The following is a 21,495-nucleotide window of genomic DNA, read 5'->3' as shown; positions in this document are numbered from 1 at the left end:
TAACCTTCTGTAACAAACATTTTTCATTCATTTTTATTGTTTCTTTCAGTATGTTTTTTAATCCAAATACCTAAATATTTTATTCCCTCCTCTTTCCAAATAAAGGGAAATTAACTGAATAAACCTTTTATACAATAAACATTGAGTGGAAGAACTTCTGATTTATTCCAATTTATTTTATAACCTGAATCTTCCAAATTTCTCTATCAATTCTAGCAGGCATGGAATGGTTGTCTCGGGATTTCTCAAATAAAGCAAAATATCATCTGCATAAGCAGAGACCTTATATTCCTGATCTCTATGAGGAATACCCTGTTTCTCCTTAGCTTGCTGAATAGCTAATAATAAGAGTTCTAATACAATATCAAAAAGCAAAGGAGATAATGGATAGCCTTGTCTAACATGGTACATGAAGGTCCACTCTACTCAATCAAAAGCCTTCTCTGTATCCAAGGATACTGAAAAGGCTGGATCTTTAATGTCTTTTGATAAATTTAATATATGCATAGCCAGCCTGGTGTTATTTGAAGAGTGTCTCTGAGCAACAAACCCAGTGTATACCAATAATAAAGGAGAGAGCCTTAGCTAACCGTAGAGCCAATGTTTTAGCCAAAAGTTTTCCATCCACATTAATTAAGGAAATAGGCTTGTAGTTTGAAACCAATGTGGGATCTTTATTTGGCTTTGGTAAAACTATAGTAACTGATTCAGCCATGGTCCCTTTATGCAACCATTAGTTAGTTATACCTGATACAAATTTAACAGATATGGTAACAAGGTAATTTGAAAGTTTTTAAAAAAACTCTACTGTGAAACCATCACCACCTGGAGCGGACCCAGCTCTAAGGGACGTAAATGTTGTTTCTAATTCTTCCAATGATATTGGCTTTTCTAAGCTTTCTTTTATATACTCAGGAATTTTGGGTCCCTTAATTAAATTCAAAAATTCTAATCCTTCCTTTACTTTACCTAAATAAGGCTCAGAAGAATAAAGTGCTTTATAAAATTTTAAAAATTGTTCCAGAATTAAACCAATTTGAGAATAAGTATTCCCTTTTTCATCTTTCACCATCACTATTTTTGTTTTACGTTTTTTTGCTTTTAGATAATTTGCCAATAATCTTCCTGCCTTATTTGAATTTCCATAATACATCGCCTGCTGAGAAAATAAGTCCTTCCTTATCAGTTTAGAAGAAATTTCATTATATTTCCCCTTAGCTTTCAAGAGATCTTGTAATGTAGAGTATTCCCATTTCTCAATCAATTTTGATTCTAAAACCTTAATATCTTGTTCTAAACTTGAAAATTGTGTTTTAATTTGTTTTTTAGTATAAGCCGAAAAAGAAATAATTTGACCTCTTATAGTTGCCTTAAAAGCATTCCAGTTTCTATAATAATAATAATAATAATAATAACAGGTTATATACCGCAATACAGTGAAGTTCTATGCGGTTTACAAAGATTAAGCAAAGGTATGAGAGAGTGATCAATAGAATAAGTTAATCTTCAGTACTATTAATTTGAAAATAATCTTATTTTTGACTGAATTTTCTCAATAAAATTTGGTTCTGCAAGCAAAGTATTATCAAATCTCCATATAGGTTTACTATTATCATAATCACTTATTTTAATTTTAATCCAGACCCCTCCATGATCAGACAAAATAATTGGATCTATGGAGGCTTGTGATACTTATTGTACTAAGGTATTTGAAACAAAAATATAATCTATTCTTGAAAAAGATTTATGAACTTGGGAGCAAAATGAAAATTCCCGAGAATTGAAATGAAATATTCGCCATATCTTTCAAATTGCAATTTTGTACCAAATTATCCAAGCCTAATGATTTCATAATTCTACTAGGTTTTGTCTAATAAAGGATCCATAATAGCATTAAAATCCCCTGCCAGAACTAAATTAGATAGGAATACAAAAAACCCCCCTCACCCCAAGAAGTCTACAAAGATTAGGGGAAAGAGATGAAGTCCGACTCCGGACTGAAATAAGTCCAAAAAGAAAACTACAATTTGAAAATTATAAGTATTAAACGGACAAGCCCTCAGTCACACAGCAACCTCTGGAATCTCCAGGGAAAAGCTGTCGCGGGTTTACACCCAGAAAGGTGTTAACTGCGAAACATCCCCGGGCTTGTTCCGGATAATATTACGAGTGCCTATAGAAAAAACACACATAATCAAACTGGAGAAGGAATTCATCTCTTGCCCCTAAGCTGGGGGCCAAACAGGAAAGTAAGTGTCCAAATCTAGCCAAACTCAAAAATACACAGTCTGAAAGAACTTAGCTTCTCCGTGTGTAGTGGAGGTGTAAATCAACAAGCAGCAAGCAAAATCTTCGTCCAACGGACTCCGTTTCGGGGGTAAGCGCCCCCTTCTTCAGGAACCGCACTGCTCACAGACCCTCAGATTCATAAGAAAAACTAAAACAAGAGCATCCAAAATTAAGAAATTTCAACGAGATGCAGATGATTACGCCAAGGGCAATGTTTACACTTGGCTCACATTTAAAGATACTATGCAGCCGTCCACCTCGGACCAATTTCATTTGAACTTGGATTTGGGCTCCAGCAGTGGTTCTGAGGATTCTGGCTTGAGATCTAAGTCGCCGGTTTTTCAGCCCAGGGGGGGACGGAGCAGACAACGGAGACAGAGGGGAGGCAGAAAGAACAACAGGGGCACCAACAGAGGCCAGTTTTCCAACACAGATTTAATGTCCCATCCGCAAACCAGATCGTCGGGACCAATCAATGCATAGTTAATAATCTATCAGGAACTATGTTGTCGGACGAACAACTGAGGGTATTAAACAAGGGTTTATCTTTTGTCCCTTCATGCCTCTATGATCCCTTTATTACACGTAGTAACATCGAACGTTTTATCAGGACACTTCAAATTAGATTATTTTTTCATAAACAACCATCTAACCTGGACGTTTCCATCTTCAGGGCGCCTTCGAAATGGGTCCCTCCAGGTCCATTGGACCCAGCGATCCATACGTTTCGTGAACTTGTTCTTAAAGACCTAGAGGGGCTTGAGGGCCCTGAGAAAACCTCCGCCCGCCGGTATTCTAATTTGACTACCAGAGAAAAAACTGCTCTGACTATTTTGAGCAAAGACACTTCATGTGTCGTAAAACCGGCTGACAAGGGCGGCTTTATTGTCATTCTTAGCACTCAGCAATACCTCACTGAGGTTCAACGACATTTATCTGACGCCCATGTGTACTCTCCACTTGCAGGGGACCCCACTGAGACCCTGATTTCTACCATAGCTACTATAGTCGACAGGGCTTACGATGAGGGGCAATTAACCAAAGCTGAAGTTAAATTTCTCAAATCCACTTCACCGAGACGCCTCTCTTTTCATATTTTGCCTAAGATCCACAAAATGATCAAACCCCCTCCTGGCAGACCCATTGTGTCCCTAAGGGGCACTGTGTTGGAGCCCTTATCCAAGTTCATTGATTGGTTTCTTAAACCTCAAGTAAGCAGTGCTAGGTCTTATCTGAAAGACACCATTCATTTTTTGACCAGCATAGCCCAGCTGACAGACGTTCAGGATTCTCACATCCTAGTCACTATGGATTTGGAATCACTTTATTCAAACATTCCCCAGTCAGCAGCATTGGAGTTGATTTCCAGAATTTTTATGCAAGATGTCCAACATGACCGGGTGAGGGCTGATCTTCTTATACAACTAGCCCAACTGGTACTTAATCATAATTATTTTCAGTTTGACCATCAGTTCTACTTACAAAAACATGGTGTAGCAATGGGCACAGCTGTTGCCCCCAGCATCGCAAACTTATATGTTTCCAGTTTTGAAGAACGTTACCTGTATGATTCCATCTGGTTCAAGATGTGGCGTCGCTTTATTGACGATGTCTTCTGCATTTGGACGGGTCCAGCAGAGTTATTACCTCATTTCCTCAATTGGCTCAACTCTCTAGATTGCAATCTGAGATTCACTATGGAGTCCAATGCCAGACAAATATCATTTTTGGATGTGACAGTCAAGTCCCAACATACCTTAGTGACTACCGTATTTTCGCGGATATAACGCGCACCCGTGTAAAACGCGCACACGGGTATAGCGCGCAGAAATCACGATGATATGTACAAAAACTTTTGTATACTGCGCTCACGGGTATACCGCGCATGATGCCCGACGCTCCTTTCGCCTGCCCTGACTTTCCGTGCGCTGTCCCGACTCTCCGTTCACCCCCCTGACTTTCCGTGCACTGTCCCCCCTTGAAGTCCTGTCCCCCCTTGAAGGTCTGTCCCCATCCTGAAAGCCTGATGCCCCCCCCGACGTCCGATACATTCCCCCACCCCCGGCAGGACCACTCGCACCCCCACCCCGAAGGACCGCCGACTCCCCAACAATATCAGGTCAGGAGGGAGCCCAAACCCTCCTGGCCACGGCGACCCCCTAACCCCACCCCGCACTACATTATGGGCAGGAGGGATCCCAGGCCCTCCTGCCCTCGACGCAAACCCCCCCCCCCCCCCAACGACCGCCCCCCCCAAGAACCTCCGACCGCCCCCCCAGCTGACCCGCGACCCCCCTGGCCGACCCCCACGACCCCCCCACCCCCCTTCCCCGTACCTTTGGTAGTTGGCCGGACAGACGGGAGCCAAACCCGCCTGTCCGGCAGGCAGCCAACGAAGGAATGAGGCCGGATTGGCCCATCCGTCCTAAAGCTCCGCCTACTGGTGGGGCCTAAGGCGCGTGGGCCAATCAGAATAGGCCCTGGAGCCTTAGGTCCCACCTGGGGGCGCGGCCTGAGGCACATGGTCGGGTTGGGCCCATGTGCCTCAGGCCGCGCCCCCAGGTGGGACCTAAGGCTCCAGGGCCTATTCTGATTGGCCCACGCGCCTTAGGCCCCACCAGTAGGCGGAGCTTTAGGACGGATGGGCCAATCCGGCCTCATTCCTTCGTTGGCTGCCTGCCGGACAGGCGGGTTTGGCTCCCGTCTGTCCGGCCAACTACCAAAGGTACGGGGAAGGGGGGTGGGGGGGTCGTGGGGGTCGGCCAGGGGGGTCGCGGGTCGGCTGGGGGGGCGGTCGGAGGTTCTTGGGGGGGGCGGTCGTTGGGGGGGAGGGGGGTTTGCGTCGAGGGCAGGAGGGCCTGGGATCCCTCCTGCCCGTAATGTAGTGCGGGGTGGGGTTAGGGGGTCGCCGTGGCCAGGAGGGTTTGGGCTCCCTTCTGGCCCGATATTGTCGGGAAGTCGGCGGTCCTTCGGGGTGGGGGTGCGAGTGGTCCTGCCGGGGGGGGATGTATCGGACGTCGGGGAGTCGGCCGGGCAAGAGGGCTTGGGCTCCCTCTTGCTCTGATCGTGGATGCGGGTGCGGGTGGGAGCGCGTGCGAGCGGTCGTTCGGGGTGGGGGTGCGAGCGGTCCTGCTGGGGGGGTGAATCGGGCGTCGGGCGGGGTGGGAACTATGTTTAAAAACTTTTGTATACCGCGCTCAGGCATATAACGCGCGGGGGGTATGCGCGGTAGGTAAAAACGCGTATAACGCGCGCGTTATATCCGCGAAAATACGGTACTCTGTATAGAAAATTGGTTGAGGTTAACAACTACTTGGATTACACGAGCTGTCATCCGACCAGACTAAAGCAATCTCTCCCCATAAGTCAGTTTTTACGGGTTAGACGGCTATGCACTGATACGGTGGAATTCTGTAAACAAGCTCGTGAATTGTTCATCAGATTCCAAGAAAGGGGTTACCCTTATTCGGTTTTACAGAAGGCCTACCACCGGGCTCTTTATGCCAATAGGGAATTATTATTATCCCCTACTGTTTCCACACAAGAGGAGCCTGGGTCTACGTGTGTTTTGAGATTTTCTAACCATGCTAACAGGGTTGCATGGAGTATCCGCAGACACTGGCATGTTCTTCAATTGCATTCCATTTTTCAAGATCCTCCTAGGATTGCATATTCTCGAGCCAGAAATCTGGCGGACCATCTGGTCCATTCCAACTATTCTAGTAACATTACAAGGAATACTGACACGGTTATAGCCCAACATATTAGATGTAATGCAACCTGTGACATTTGCACTTCTACTGTTGAAGGAAAGAGCTGGCAACACCCGGGAACCAAAAAATATTACAATTTTAAATCATTGACTTCCTGTAGCTCCAAATGGGTTATATATGTCATTTCATGTCCATGTGACTTATTATATGTTGGACGCACCCAAAGATCGATCAGGACCCATCTCATAGAACACAGGTCACGCATACACACTGGCTCCGTCACTGCTCCTATGGTTCCCCATTGTATACAAGCTAACCATTCTTTTCAAGATCTCAGATGGTTTGTCATGGAACAAGTTTTTGAGGACTACCAGGGCAACAGATTGACTCGCCTCCAACTTAGAGAACAATATTGGATATTTGAGTTACAAACTTTAACCCCTAAGGGTCTGAATGACTACATTGAGTGGCAATACACTTACTGAAGGTGAGTGGTATCGTGGATGGTTCTTTAAAGGATTGGCTTCAAAACCCTCTGTAAGATCTTCAGGTCATGTGTTTGGTCACCTGACTATTTTATTTCACCTGCTTCTGTTTCTGCGGTTTAAAATGAGGGCGTCCTCTCCAGGTTAGTGCCATTTCTTCCCTGCCTTTCTTATGAATCTGAGGGTCTGTGAGCAGTGCGGTTCCTGAAGAAGGGGGCGCTTACCCCCGAAACGGAGTCCGTTGGACGAAGATTTTGCTTGCTGCTTGTTGATTTACACCTCCACTACACACGGAGAAGCTAAGTTCTTTCAGACTGTGTATTTTTGAGTTTGGCTAGATTTGGACACTTACTTTCCTGTTTGGCCCCCAGCTTAGGGGCAAGAGATGAATTCCTTCTCCAGTTTGATTATGTGTGTTTTTTCTATTTGAGTTTTTCACACATTGCACTTTATAGGCACTCGTAATATTATCCGGAACAAGCCCGGGGATGTTTCGCAGTTAACATCTTTCTGGGTGTAAACCCGTGACAGCTTTTCCCTGGAGATTCCAGAGGTTGCTGTGTGACTGAGGGCTTGTCCGTTTAATACTTATAATTTTCAAATTGTAGTTTTCTTTTTGGACTTATTTCAGTCCGGAGTCAGACTTCATCTCTTTCCCCTAATCTTTGTAGACTTCTTGGGGTGAGGGGTTTTTTTTGTATTCCTACCTGTTTTTGTACCTCCTAGATTCAGGGTTCTACTTTTGTTCTGTTAGAACTAAATTAGAAGCAGCCAGTGGTAACAACTGTTGTATAGATTTAAAAAAATTCAATCTGATTCAAATTAGGTGTGTATATATCGAAAAGCACCATGGTATTATTTCCCATGCTCATGTCTACATGTATCCATCTTCCTGAAGGATCTGCATTAATCATTTTAAATAAAGCATTACATTTATTTATTAATTAAAATTGCTACACCTGCCTTTTTCCCTACAGCTGGGGCAAAAAAACAATGTTCAACCAATCCCCTTCTAATTTTTTAGACTCCATAGCCGATAAGTGAGTCTCTTGGATGTAACATATCTACGTTTTTTGTTTTTTTAAAAAATAAAAGTGTTTTTTCTCTCTCTTTATTGGATAGTTGAGGCCATTAACATTTAGTGAGAATAATTTAAGCTCCATTAAGATATTTACTTACTGTACACTTGAGCCACATCAAATACTTTGTTTTAATATACTTAAAATTGTTCAATATATATCCATCTTCCCTTAATTCATTCTGTGTAACATCCTTAAAACCCCTTATTCTATTAAATATTGTAATTCTAAGATCCCCAAAACCCTTTCCTATGCCCTCCCATAAACCCTCCCTTTCTATATTGCGACAACTTGAAGACATAAAAACAGACTGGCCTTCATATCCCTCCCCCTTACATCAACCTTATTTCTTATATACTTTAAAAATTAATCATATTTAAAATATATATTTCCCCTCCCTTTTTTAGTAAAACCTAGCTTTCTATCATTTTGTATGAGTACATTTCCACATACAAACATATAACATAAATATTTCATTATGTTCATTACAGCTAATCAATTGTCTAAAATATCCAAGAATTCTCTTTATAAATTTAGATAATTTAGGACATAAGTACATTTACAATTGAAAAGAATGCCCTTTAATTTATTTGTAAAATAATCACTTTTTAAATTAATGTAAATTAGATATTTTATAATCGAAAACCTGTTTCCCCTTATTTTTAAATTAAGATCTCTATTTACTACATATTAACATTATTCATTCTCAAGATATTATTAATCAGGAAGTACATAAAAGTCATCAGTTTATTTGGCTTACCATTCTAATCCTCAAAAGACTAGGCACTCTGCTTGAGATCATGTTCCTCTCCATAAAAATTCACATATCATCCACAGCCTATACTGAACAAATGTGTGTGTGGGGGAGAGAGAGGTGGTGAAATGGAAAATACATTTGACAGTTTAACACATACACATTTACACATTAGGTGCAGAGGAAAAGATAGCACAAAGGGGGGATGATTCAATAGGCATGATTGGAAATAAAGAGGGATTCTCCAGTCACAACTCCAACCTGTCCACTTGGAATGTACTTGCCCTGGGCAGCCTGGCTGTTAGTCAGTGCACGCTTTGTGTATTCCTCTTGTGCAGCTTTAACATTCTATTTCTTGCCTCACCAAGTCTTGAGAGCAGAGGCCTGCAGGGCCAAAGGAGAAGGAAAGAAGCCAAGGCTTATGCAGAGGTCATTTGTTTATGGCATTCAGATGGATTGCAGCCTCCTCCTCACTCTGGTTTTCAGATAGGAAGGTGATTCCAGCAACTGCTGGGAGAAAGGTGCGATGCATGGCAGTGCCATCTGCCATAACAACCTCTTTAAGAGTGTATTTCTTAGTGCAGGCATGACCAGGGAAGAAAACTATTTCATATAGAATTTATTTATCACCTTGATCTTGAGCAAGGGACATCGACGCCTTTGTGAAAGCTTCAGGTTTGAAAATAATAATACATGCAAAATGACACCAGCGCAAGGTTTTAAAAATTATAACCAAGATTTATTGAATTGTTGTTTCTATTTTTCCATTATGAGATTCAAAAGCGTCAGCATAATTGCTTACCGGTTGCGCTAATGGGAGATCGTCATAGTGGCCAAATGCTGGCCTTCTCATAACAGTCTCGGTCTCATATCTCATTTGATTCTATTATATAACTTTTAGCTCCGTGACATCATCAAGTTTGACAACCAATAACAATTCACCAAAGAGGTGGTCTTAAAAGTTTAGACAAAGAAAAATAAATCCCTCCATGTTTCCATGTTTAAAAGTTTAGAACAGTACATTTGATTTCTGAATTAACATTATAACGTATTCAAGAGAATCTACAATTATTAACATGGTGCTGAGAAATTCTCAGCCCTAAAGGAAAAACTCTCTTCCTAAGCTGACAGAGAAACCTTACTCTGGAGGAGGAGGGGGGGCAGGTCCCCCTCCCTCTCCCTGAATGGACAGCTTCATGTTACACTGACACAGTGCTAAGCGTGGGCTTCCAATGCCCCCCTTCCTATTCTTGAGGCTGACTCTAATTACTTCCAGATGCTGCTGTAGGATTTCTTTTTAGGTTCCAAAAATATATAAATATGTTTTTCAAAACTTATTCCTTTTGTTCAAACTACCCAGTCATACATAAATCACTCCAGTCACATTCATTTATACTTTGCTTGGCCAAGCTTTTCCATTCAATAAATCATAATTTTCATTCAAAACTACATCCAATTCAGTTTGAGACACATTATCCTTCTTTACCAGTCTAAAGCAAGCACATGTGGTATTAATTAACACCATGAGGCTGGGGACAAAGACTTGGAAACTCAAAATGGATTCCTCAACATGTGAAGGTATAGCAGAGACAGAGAACTCAAAATGGATTCCATGTAATCATGATTTCCACCATGATTTGGCTCAATAGCAAAGTACATACACAGATATTATTATGCTTTCCCTTATATTAATCCTTAGTGTTTTTTTTTCTCTGGCCTTAGCTTCATTATATTTAAATTTTTATTCACCTATTTTTCCGTACGCTTCTATTTGGGCATGGTCCTTAACTGACACAGATGTTTGTATCTAACTAGAATTACCCAGAATCATATGAAAAACTGGCGCTTTTGTAGAAAAACTTCACAAAAAATACTGCACTTATCATGTCCTGACATCCATTCCCATTACCGTCCCATAACCAGCACCCCCTGCTGGCCACGAACCACTATTCCTCAATCTGAAATACTATGAGAAATATAGATATAACTAAACATTTAAAATATTAATTTTATTTTATACTAAGAGGGCTGCCACAACTGATTCTTAACTGAAATGGAACTAATGGAACAGTTTTAATTTATAACAGAGGAAGATTCTGCACAGATGTCATAGCTAATATATTCAGAACTTTACCTGATGTCAAGAGAATTTGGAGGTTGGAAATTTTCTGATGAGGCAGTGCTGAGAATTCTTTTAGTAGACATGCTGTATTAGACTGTGAGTTAGGGAGATTGCCTTATGAATTATTCATTCAACCTTTAGCTAGGGTGCTTAGTTTGATTTATAACTTTCTTATCAACAATTATACGGCAGTTTTAAAAGCAGTAATACTCCTTGATTCTTCACAGAACACAAATGAATTTTGCTTGCTTCTTGATTTAATGAAGATTGACTGATATTTCTTCTGATTTTGAGAGGCTGGATTCATTTATTTTTGCAGACTTCTGCTTTAAAGCTCAGTTATGACAATCTTGGCATAAATTAAACACTGCCAGTTTAGGTATTATACTAACATGATCTGCAGATTTCTGCACTCCAGTTTAGCAAGTCCTTTCACTACCAAGTTAAGAGTTTACGTTTTTTTCATTGTGCTGACTAAATCACACTATACAGCTACAGCTTACTGTACAGTCTCAGGTTTTTGTGCTGAAAGTGAGGACTCCTCTGAGTTATACTGGCCACTGTAAGAGGTTCCTATTCAGCCAGCCCCTAATTCTATAATCTTGTTGTCACCAGCCAGACTTTGAGTTAATTGAACAGTTTCTTTAATAATGAAGCAAAAACAACTTACAGTCCAATGGATTCAATGCAGTTCAAGCCTGTCACCTATCTTCTCACTTCACCAGCATGTCAAAGTTAAGCTGGGAGTGTCCACATGTGGAATACTATTTCCAGACTTAGATAAAAACCTAAGCTGTAAAAGACTGTTAGAACTAAAGGGTGAAAACCTGGTGGGAGAATAATACTACACTTCTCCCTCCGAATCCACAGTTTCAGCATCCATGGATTCAGTTATTTGTGGTTTTTTTTTTGTTTTGGGTTTTTTCCCACCTATTATTAAGCCTTACCTGGTGGTCTAGCGGGTTTTTGGGGCAGGAGCGATTTTCCTACGCTCCTGCCCCGTACAGATCACTCATAGGAAATGGCTGCGGGGAGTTCCTGTCGTAGTCTCGAGAGACTACAGGTGCTCATGGCAACCATTTCCTATGAGTGATCTGCATGGGGCTGGAGTGTAGGAAGATTGCTTCTGCCCCAAAAGCCCGCTAGACCACCAGATAAGGTCCGGAATGCTGGGGGGGGGGAGGCGGGGATGGGTCAGAGCCAGCCGAGAAGTAATTTGTGGTTTTTCACACTTTGCGGTCTGGCTCTGCACCTAACTCTCATGGATATGGAGGGAGAAGTGTACACTCAGGTTCTCATTTAGCCATGTGCTCTGCAATATAGCCACTGCTCTCTCCCAGACTGGAGAAGAGGCGGGCTTATGCTCTGTGGAAGCAGCCTAGCTCTCAGGGAAAGCACAGCCCTCGGGAAATTTAAGTCCACAGAGCACACATTACTTATACATCTATTACAAACACTTAACTAGTTCTTATACAAGAAACTGAGCAAATGCCAACATAAAATGGGGGCATAACAAGGGGTCTTAGAATCACAAAAGTCCCTTCCTGCTTCGAATGAATTGTTAAGAGCAAAGTCTCACAACGCTGATTATACACTGTTTGTTAAATATCTTAACATAAAATTGCAAAATTGTATAATCAGCGTTGTGAGACTTTGCTCTTAACAATTCATGTATGTCACAAGCAAGAAGAGACTTTGGGCTAGATTCACTAACCTGCCCGATCGTGGCCGATCCGTGGCCGACCAATTCACTACTTCAATGGGGATGATTGGAGGAATGCCACCCACCGACCACACGGATCACTACTGAGCGATCCAGAGGCATTCGCAGACCATCTCTTTGCCTGACAATGGTCTGTGCATGCACTCTCTGCGCGTGGAAGACACTTGCAGGGAGGGGGGGACACTTGCAGGGAGGGGGGGCACAATCAGCCTTAACCCGCCCAACTCCCCTACTCTGCCACGTTCCCTGTAGTGCGAGCCCACAGGTTAAAGCGGGACTGCACTACGGCGTGCAGCCCTACTTTAAACCCATGGGCTCACACTGAAGGTAAGGCGGCAGAGATCCGGAGCTCAGGGCAGAAAGCAGGGCTGGAAGATCGGGGCAGAGTGCAGGGTGGCAATGGGGCAGGAGAGTCAGCAGAGACGTGTGCGACTGGTCCCCAGCAATTGCTTCTTCTGTTAATCGGCTAGCCCAGTCGTGTCCCAGATTTGTTTAGTGAATCATGTCCCTGCCTACTTTGCATGCGGTTTGGGCAGGCAAGTAGGAGGCAGGAAATAAGGAGAGAAAAGCAGAGAAGAGAACAGGAGATGAGAAGAAGGAGCAAGAGAAGGCAGGAGAGAGCAAGAGGCATTGGCGAGAGGTAGCTCCTCCCACCCCCGATGTCATCCACTGGAGCTCCCCCTTAAAAGGGAGGGGCCAACGGCGCTCAGCCATTCTGCGCGCATCGAAGGCTAGTGTTAAAGGCGCTCACCTTAGTGAGAGCGCCTTTGCGAAGGGCCTTAAGGGACAAGCAAAGAAGAAATACTAGGGAAGGACACCTACACAGGCAAGTATCACAAGGGCAACAGGACAGACAAGCAGTAGATAAACAAACACAGTAGTAGCAGAGGGCAATCACAGCAGACACAGAGGACACACTCAAGTAACAGGGGTAGCAGGTTTAAAATCAAGAAAAGGACTTCACAGTAACACCAAGGATGCTACACAGATTCCTAAACAAGGAGAAGCCACTACAGACGACAGACCGGCAGCAGACAGAAGCACCGTTTGCTATATGTATGACTACCTCCCCTCTGATAGGCGGTCTTATGTATGCACTCGATGCGAGGAACTGGAGGGCCTGAAGAAGCAAGTCAGACTTCTGGAGGGCAAAATACTGGAACTAGAAGCACTTTGAGCAGTGGAAGAGGACAGGAGGCAGAAAACTTCATGACACAGGAAACCATTGAGGAAGAAGTCAGGGAGTTAGAGAAGTTCATTGAGCAGGCATACTGGGAGGCCGTGGAAAATCATCAACAGTAGAGCTGCCAAGAAACACCTACAATGACCACCTGGATGACAAGTCCGGTGCAAGCCAATACCTGGATGAGAGAAGATGGAAGGTGTAGAGGACATGGACCTACGGCTGGAGAGATGGTCATACACCAGGGACACGGACCTGCGGCTAGATAGGCAAGAGAAGATAGAGAGGACTGCAATTGTCGTGGGGGGACTTCGTCATCAGACAAGTCAACAACCACATGGATCGGCTGGTGACCTGCCTACCTGGAGCCAAGTTAGAAGATATAGTGAGCCGCATCAACAGGTGACCTGCCTACCAGGAGCCAAGGTAGAATATATAGTGAGCCGCATCGACAGGATCATTGACAGTGTGGAAGAGGAAGATACAGCAGTGGTGATCCACGGGACAAACAACGTGAGCAACAGGAACTACAGCAGGGAAGTACTGAAGGACCAGTTCCGGATGCTAGGAGGGAAGCCGAGGGTAGAATTTTTGGAGATCCTGCTGGTACCCAGGGCCGACGAGAAGAGGCAGACGGAGCTGCAAGCAGTCAATGCATGGATGAGGCGCTGGTGTGAGGAAGAAGGATTCCACTTTGTGCGCAATTGGACGATGTTCTGGGGGAAAAGCAAGCTATTCAGGAAGAATGGACTCCACCTCAGCGGAGATGAAATGAGGCTACTTGCAAGCAACATCAAGAGAGAAATTGAGAAGTTTTTAAACTAGGAAGAAGGGGAAAGCCGACAGTCAATCAAGAGTCGATGGTTTGGGAACCGGTATACCCAGAGGATACCATGCAGGAAGATAGCAGGGAAGACTCACCGGATCATAGGCATGACAGAAATCCTGACGGATCGAAAGGGACACAAGAGGGAAGGAAATGCAAGAAAGTAACAGGCCGCAAACTCAAGTGTATGTACACAAATGCAAGGAGCCTAAGGAATAAGATGGGGGAATTGGAAGCTATGGCACAAAAAGATAACCTTGACATCATCGGCATCAAGGAAATATGGTGGAACGAGGAAAACGTCTGGGACACTGTGCTACTGGGATACAAGCTATACCGCAGTGACAGAGTAGGTAAAAAAAAGTGGGGGCATTACCCTATACATCAAAGAGGGAATGAGTCTACTGGAGAGAATACACTGGAAATGAAAAATAAGGTAGCGTCTCTATGGGCCAAAATTCCGGGAACAAATGGAATGGAAACAAAGATCAGCATCTTCTACCAATCACCAGAGCAGTCTGAAGAAATTGATGGAGAAATTGCAGACGAGATTAAACGCAACTGTAAGGGAGGCAACGTAGTTATCATGGGTGACTTCAATTATCCGGGGTTGGACTGGAACCTAGGCACCTCCGGCTACAGTAGGGAGACCAAGTTCCTGGATGCTGTAGGCGATTGCTTCCTGGAACAACTTGTCAAGAAAAATAGGAGAGGAAATGCAATTCTGGACTTAATTCTAAATGGACTACGAGGACCAGCACAAGGTGTAGAAGTAGAAGGGACGCTGGGAAGCAGTGATCACAGTATGATCCACTTCAACCTGGAAGCAGGGATGAAACATCGATCCAGAACGACAGCCATGGCACTAAACTTCTGAAAAGGGAATTACGAAGGGATGTGACTCATGGTGGGGAAGAAGATTAAGAAGAGGATAAGCACTGTAAAAATGCTAGAGCAAGCATAGTCCCTTTTTAAGGACACAGTCACTGAGGTGCAAAATCTATATATATCGCATATCAACAAGGGATCCAAGAGGAAAAAGAACAAGGAACCGGCGTGGCTCACTGTAGCAGTGAAGGAAGTGATCAGAGACAAGACTTCGTTTAAGGAATGGAAGAGGTCAAAAACGGACGAAAACTGGAAATAGCACAAACATCAAAACAGGTGCCATAAGGCGGTAAGAGGGGCCAAAAGAGACTACGAGGAAAAAATAGCCAAGGAGGTGAAAAACCTCAAGCCGTTCTTTCGATATATTAAGGAGAAACGACCTGCGAAGGAAGCGGTAGTGCCGTTGGATGATGCTAAATGAAGACAAAACCATCGCTGACAAACTGAACACATTTTTTGCATCTGTATTTACCGAAGAGGATATACACAACAAACCAGAAGCTGACAGGAAACGAAGATGGGAAACTGACAGGGTTGACGGTTAGTCTAGAAGAGGTATGCAGGCAGATTGATAGGCTTAAAAATGATAAATCCCTGGGACTGGATGGCATCCATCCAAGAGTAATCGAGGAACTGAAAGGGGCTATAGCTGAACTGCTTCAACTAATAGACAATCTGTTGATCAATCGGGAAGGATTCCAGAAGACTGGAAAGTGGCAAATGTTACGCTGATCTTCAAGAAAGGTTTGAGGGGAGATCGGTAAACTACAAAATGGTGACTCTGATCTCGGTACCAGGAAAGATGGTGGAGGCGCTGATAAAGGACCGCATCATTGATCACCTTGACGGATACAATCTGATGAGGATCAGCCAGCACGGCTTCAGCAAAGAAAGATCTTGCTTGACGAACTTGTTGCACTTCTTCAAGCGAGTAAACAGGCAGATAGACAAGGGTGACCCGGTCAACATTGTATATCTGGATTTTCAGAAGGCGTTCAAGGTCCCACATGAGTGACTACTTTGAAAAATTGCGAGCCATGGAAGGAATCAAGGGTGAAATACTCACGTGGATTAAAAACTGTCTGGCGGATAGGAAACAGAGAATGGGGGTATATGGACAATACTCGGACTTGAAAAGCGTCACGAGTGGAGTGCCACAGGGTTCTGTGCTTGGACCCATACTCTTCAACATTTATAAACGACCTGGAAATTGATACGACGAGCGAGGTGATTAAATTTGCAGACAATATGAAGTTATTCAGAGTAGTGAAGACGCACAAGGATTGCGAAGATCTGCAACATGACAAACACACTTGAGAAATGGCCTCCATATGGCAAATGAGGTTTAACGTGGATAAGTGATGCATGTCGGTAACAAAAATCTTATACACGAATACAGGAAGTCCAGTGCAGTACTTGGAGAGACCCCCCAGGAAAGAGACTTGAGTACTGGTTGACAAGTCAATGAAGCCGTCCAAGCAATGTGCAGCGGCGGCAAAAAGGGAGAACAGAATGCTAGGAATGATTAAGGGGATCACAGATCAGAGAAGGTTTTTATGCCGCTGTACTGGGCCATGGTGCGTCCCCACCTGGAATACTGCATCCAGCACTGGTCGCCGTACATGAAGAAGGACACAGTACTACTCGAAAGGGTCCAGAGAAAAGTGACTAAAATGGTTAAGGGGCTAGAGGAGTTGCTGTACAGTGAGAGATTAGAGAAACTGGGCCTCTTCTCCCTTGAAAAGAGGAGACTGAGAGGGGACATGATCGAAAAATTCAAGATAATGAAAGGAATAGACTTAGTAGATAAAGACAGGTTGTTCATCCTCTCCAAGGTAGAGTGAAGAAGAGGGCACTCTCTAAATTAAAAGGGGATAGATTCCGTACAAACGTAAGGAAGTTCTTCACCCAGAGAGTGGTAGAAAACTGGAACGCTCTTCCAGAGGATGTTATAGGGGAAAACACCCTCCAGGGATTCAAGACAAAGTAAGACAAGTTCCTGCTGAACCAGAACGTATGCAGGTAAGGCTAGTCTCAGTTAGGGCACTGGTCTTTGACCTAAGGGCCACTACGGGAGCGGAATGCTGGGCACGATGGACCACTGGTCTGACCCAGCAGCGTCAGTTCTTATGTTCTTATGTTTCCCCTCATTTGCATGCACAGATCAGAAGCGGATCGGAGGAGAGGTTAGAGGGTGGATGGAAATTGGGTTGCAAAACCGATCAGTACACGATTGTTTTGCTTAGTGAATTTAGCCCTCTGCGATTCTAAGACCCCTGATGCTTCACACCGAAACACAGGCTGTGTTGGGTCGAATGTATTAAAATCATCTTTGTACCTATTCTAGAGGCTTGTGTGGTGGGGGTTTTTTTTCCCCTCTATTTGTTGGATCCATTTCTATTTGGGTTGTGCATATTTGAAAATTAACATTTTTTGCAATTTACACCAACTTAGTTTCTTTTCAAATCATTTCACACACAGCCCTTCTGTATTTGATTGCCCAATCTCGCAAGACATCTGTAGGGTTGTTTTTTTTAAATTCTTTTACCCAATTAAGCAAGGCTCCCAGCAAGTGAAATGGCAGCTTAATTCCCTGACAAAAGTTCATTGTATATGTGTGTTGGTGCTGGTAGTGGCAGAAGAGGGACCAGAAGAAAGGATGCAGGAAATAGGAGATAAGGTCAACAATTATTGAACTCATTTAGAGTACTGGTCTTTGACCTGAGGGCTCGGACTGCTGGGCAGGATGGACCACCGGTCTGACCCAGCAGCGGCAATTCTTCTGTTCTTCTGTTAGAACATGAGGACCAGCTCATAGGAAATCATATCTCTGTACTGCTCCTTTGTAGATGAATAGATAAAAAAAGCAAGATAGCTTAGCTGTGACTCACAGCACTCATGTGACTAGATGATCATGTTAAACACATGTATTTAAGCCCCAGCACTCTGTGGGTCAGATCTAAAGAAACAGAAGAGAGCATTTTCAGCAAAAGGGGTCAGCAGTACCAGGGTGAGTCATTTGTAAGTTACCTTCTATACACTATATCTCAGAAGTGGTTTATTTTATGAGACATTTCTATACATAATTTATAACCATCTTATATTCCATGTATAGCTGTACTGTGCTTATTTAAAATGTTTTCTCTGAATAAGTCATTTCAAAATGGAAGTACCAATGTTTTCCTTGTATTACCATAGCTCCTGTATCTTCTAATGACTTAAATTTCAGTTTTATGAACATTTTCATGCCTTCATCTGCCTAAGCCATGTATAGCTTACATTCAGAAAATGTGTGGTTGTTGTCCTAGACATTTGATGAAATCACAGTGTTTGAAGAATGTGCAGCAATGACCTATTTCAAGGAGGGAGGGTTTGCATACCGGAACATTTGTAGTCCATGCTTTTAGCATTTAAAATCAGTATTGCCAGTATCATAATGCATCAGGAGGGGGCTTGTCAGAAATCCAGGATAGTCCTGAAATCTCTCCTTGAACTGGCAACACTGGTATTTTCACTCATAATCCAGGTCCTCATTATCCAGTCCTATTGTTCTCAACCCACTCAAAGTGTTCCACAAGGCACAAAATAAACAAGATTGGGTTGCTCTTACTCTGATGACCAGTTCATGCTTTTCTTTGCATTCAACCACTTTCTAACATAATATGCATAAAGAACACTAGTGCAAACTGATCTGCATGTGCCACCTTTTGTATGAAACAGTTACTCTGAAATCACAATATACTCCAAACATGAGACAGGATCAAATGAGTTTTTGATTTGAATTTTGACTACTTATGCTTGTACACCACATTCTGTGTGGATGAAGGGACCCATAAATTATTAGGGACCTGACTGGCTCTATGGCATTTGTACAGGAATTTGGAATCATTCACTTCTTGTGCAAGAGAAGCTTATGCTGCTGTTTGCGTTGCACTGTTTCTGTGGTGGGATAATATACAAGGGAATTTTGAATTGCTGTTGTCCAGGGCAGGTCAATGAATAAATTAAAGGTTTCAGTTTTCTAGGGCTGTCGCTTAGCAATTTTGACTAGCTTCTAAATTTTTGAAAATCGTATCTTTTACTTTCATATGTGTTATGTTATTGTGTGACTTCCTTGTTCTTTGAGCAGTCCTGTTTACTTGCTTATTTTTGCTCCATGTATCCATGGATTATAAATCTAAAAAATAAATATTTGCTGTTATCATTATTTCTCCATTTCTTTCATTCCTTGTGTTTGCTGCAGGCAGTCATGTTCAATACATTACTGCTGTTTTGGGGAATGTTGCAGGGGATCCAAATCATTCTTTCATATGATCCTAACAATAATCCAATGGAAGAAATGAGCTCCAGCCTAAACAATGCTGGTCGATACAGCTATCCAGACCTACTGCACAAGGTAAAAGGTTCAGCACTTACACTCTCAGGTAAGTGATGGGCCACTTGAGCTCTGTGGATTACTGAAAGGCCCTCATCTGTCTATATCCTCTTCTTTCCTAGTCTCTTACCACAGTGGTTGATTCCTTTAAATATCTGGGTGTGATCCTTGACGTCCAATTAACTCTAGAAAAGCAGATCTCAGCAACAACTAAATTTACATTTTTTGAATTGATGTAAATCTGTTTCTATTAACCATTTCCTTGAACCTTCAGTTATGCATTCTTTAATTCATACACTAGTTTCCTCCTATCTGGATTACTGTAACACTGTGTACACTGATAAGTGTTCATGACCTTAAACATTGTCAGGCAGTACAGAATTCTGCTGCCAAATTTATCTAATTCGCACTGATTCGATCATGAGACACCTCTGCATGACTGCCTGCATTTTTTTCCACATCCAATTTAAAATACTTCTATTGACCATAAGGTTTTCTATACTGGCATATCACTCCAGTGGCATACCTAGCATATGTGACACCCGGGGCCATTCTTTTTTTTTTTTTTACACCCTATTCCTCATCTTATATGAAAAACATGATTTTATTTTTTTTAGTAACAATCCACATCACACAACAAGAGTGTACCTAGGAAAAAACAGCATCTTAAACACTGCAGTGAGAACTAGAACACCAACACACGCATTGTAAAACTAAACAAGCCAGATCTTGTACAGTCAATGCTAACAGAAAACCATGTCCTTGTCATACACACAGAACACAGATACAGATCCCAATATGGAATAATCACAAACTAAAAAAAGAAATATATAAACAACCTTTGATCATGTGGAATGGACCTTTTATGTATCAAGCATATTTGGTATTGGTTCCGGTATTATACAAATGATTCAAACCTTGTATAGTTCCCCTTCTGCCAGATTATATATAAATAATACTTTTTCAGAATGTTTTCGTCTGGAGAGGGGAGTTAGACAAGGCTGTCCATTATCTCCTTTGCTATTTGATATTGTTCTGGATCCCTTGCTATTGGCTATTCAAAAGGCAGAGGAGAAACAGGGTATTCCTTATGCAGGTCAGGAATATAAGGTCTCTGCTTATACAGATGATATTTTGCTTCACTTGAGGAATCTATCATTCCGCATTTACTGGATTGACAGATTTGGAAAATTTTCAGGATATAAAATAAATTGGAGTAAATCGGAGTTCTTTTGCTAAACGTACACTGTCCAAAAGGATTATTTGACATATTCCCTTTTCTTTGGAAAGAAGAGGGTATAAAATATTTAGGTATTTGGTTTCAAAAAACATTGGAAGAGACGATGAAAGTAAATGAAAAATCCTTATTGTTAAAGGTCTCAGAAATGTGTGAGCAATGGAACCCACTACATCTGTCTTGGTGGGGGAGAGTCCAAACGGTTAAGATGATGATGATGATTTTGCCTGTGGTTTGTTACCAAATGGGTATGATACCAGTTTATTTTCAGGGGTCCTTTTACAAGAAGTTGAATAGCATTCTTACCAAATTTGTTTGGCTAGGTTAAACTGCTAGAATTGCTTTAGTATCTTTACAAAAACCAATTACGGCGGGTGGGGTAAACTTCCCAAACTTTTATAGGTATCATCAGGCATATGTACTGTATCAGGGTATGTATTGGGTCCTTCCTGAGCTCATGGAACATCTTCCTGATTGGCTGGTCATAAGCGTGGCAAATTACGTCCCCATTACGGCTGTCTCATGTGTTGAGTATCAAGTTACCTAGTTATGTTAAGGACAATAGTATTATATTTGACACTTGGAAAACCTTGAAATTCATTAGCAATTTAACAGAAATTCCAGCAGAGAAATCCATGTGTCAATCCTTATGGTTAAACTCCAAGATTCAAATTGGCAAGTCTAAGATCGCCTGGAAGCACTGGATGCAGGCAGGCATACGTACACTAGAAGATGTTATCTCAAATGGGAAAATGCTTGATTTTTCACGACTGCAACAATCTTTTGGTATTTCAAAGTCTCAAATTTATAAGTGGTTGCAG

The 21,495-nt window shown here is 42.5% G+C and overlaps 1 protein-coding gene across 2 annotated transcripts in view; it reads left to right on the top strand.

Moving 5' to 3' along the window:
- Positions 1 to 21,495, top strand: part of AGRP (agouti related neuropeptide) — a 336,158-nt gene that overhangs the window by 1,463 nt on the left and 313,200 nt on the right. For both annotated transcript variants that reach the window (XM_033942770.1, XM_033942769.1), the window contains exon 2: positions 19,306 to 19,486. In XM_033942770.1, coding sequence (XP_033798661.1) covers positions 19,312 to 19,486 — 175 coding nt within the window. In that variant the 5' untranslated portion in view covers positions 19,306 to 19,311. The remainder of the gene's footprint in view (positions 1 to 19,305; positions 19,487 to 21,495) is intronic.

This window comes from Geotrypetes seraphini, chromosome 4 (assembly GCF_902459505.1).
Source record: "Geotrypetes seraphini chromosome 4, aGeoSer1.1, whole genome shotgun sequence".
Classification (NCBI taxonomy): domain Eukaryota; kingdom Metazoa; phylum Chordata; class Amphibia; order Gymnophiona; family Dermophiidae; genus Geotrypetes; species Geotrypetes seraphini.
Note: the sequence above shows the minus strand (reverse complement) of the source record. Positions and strands in the feature narration are given on the sequence as shown.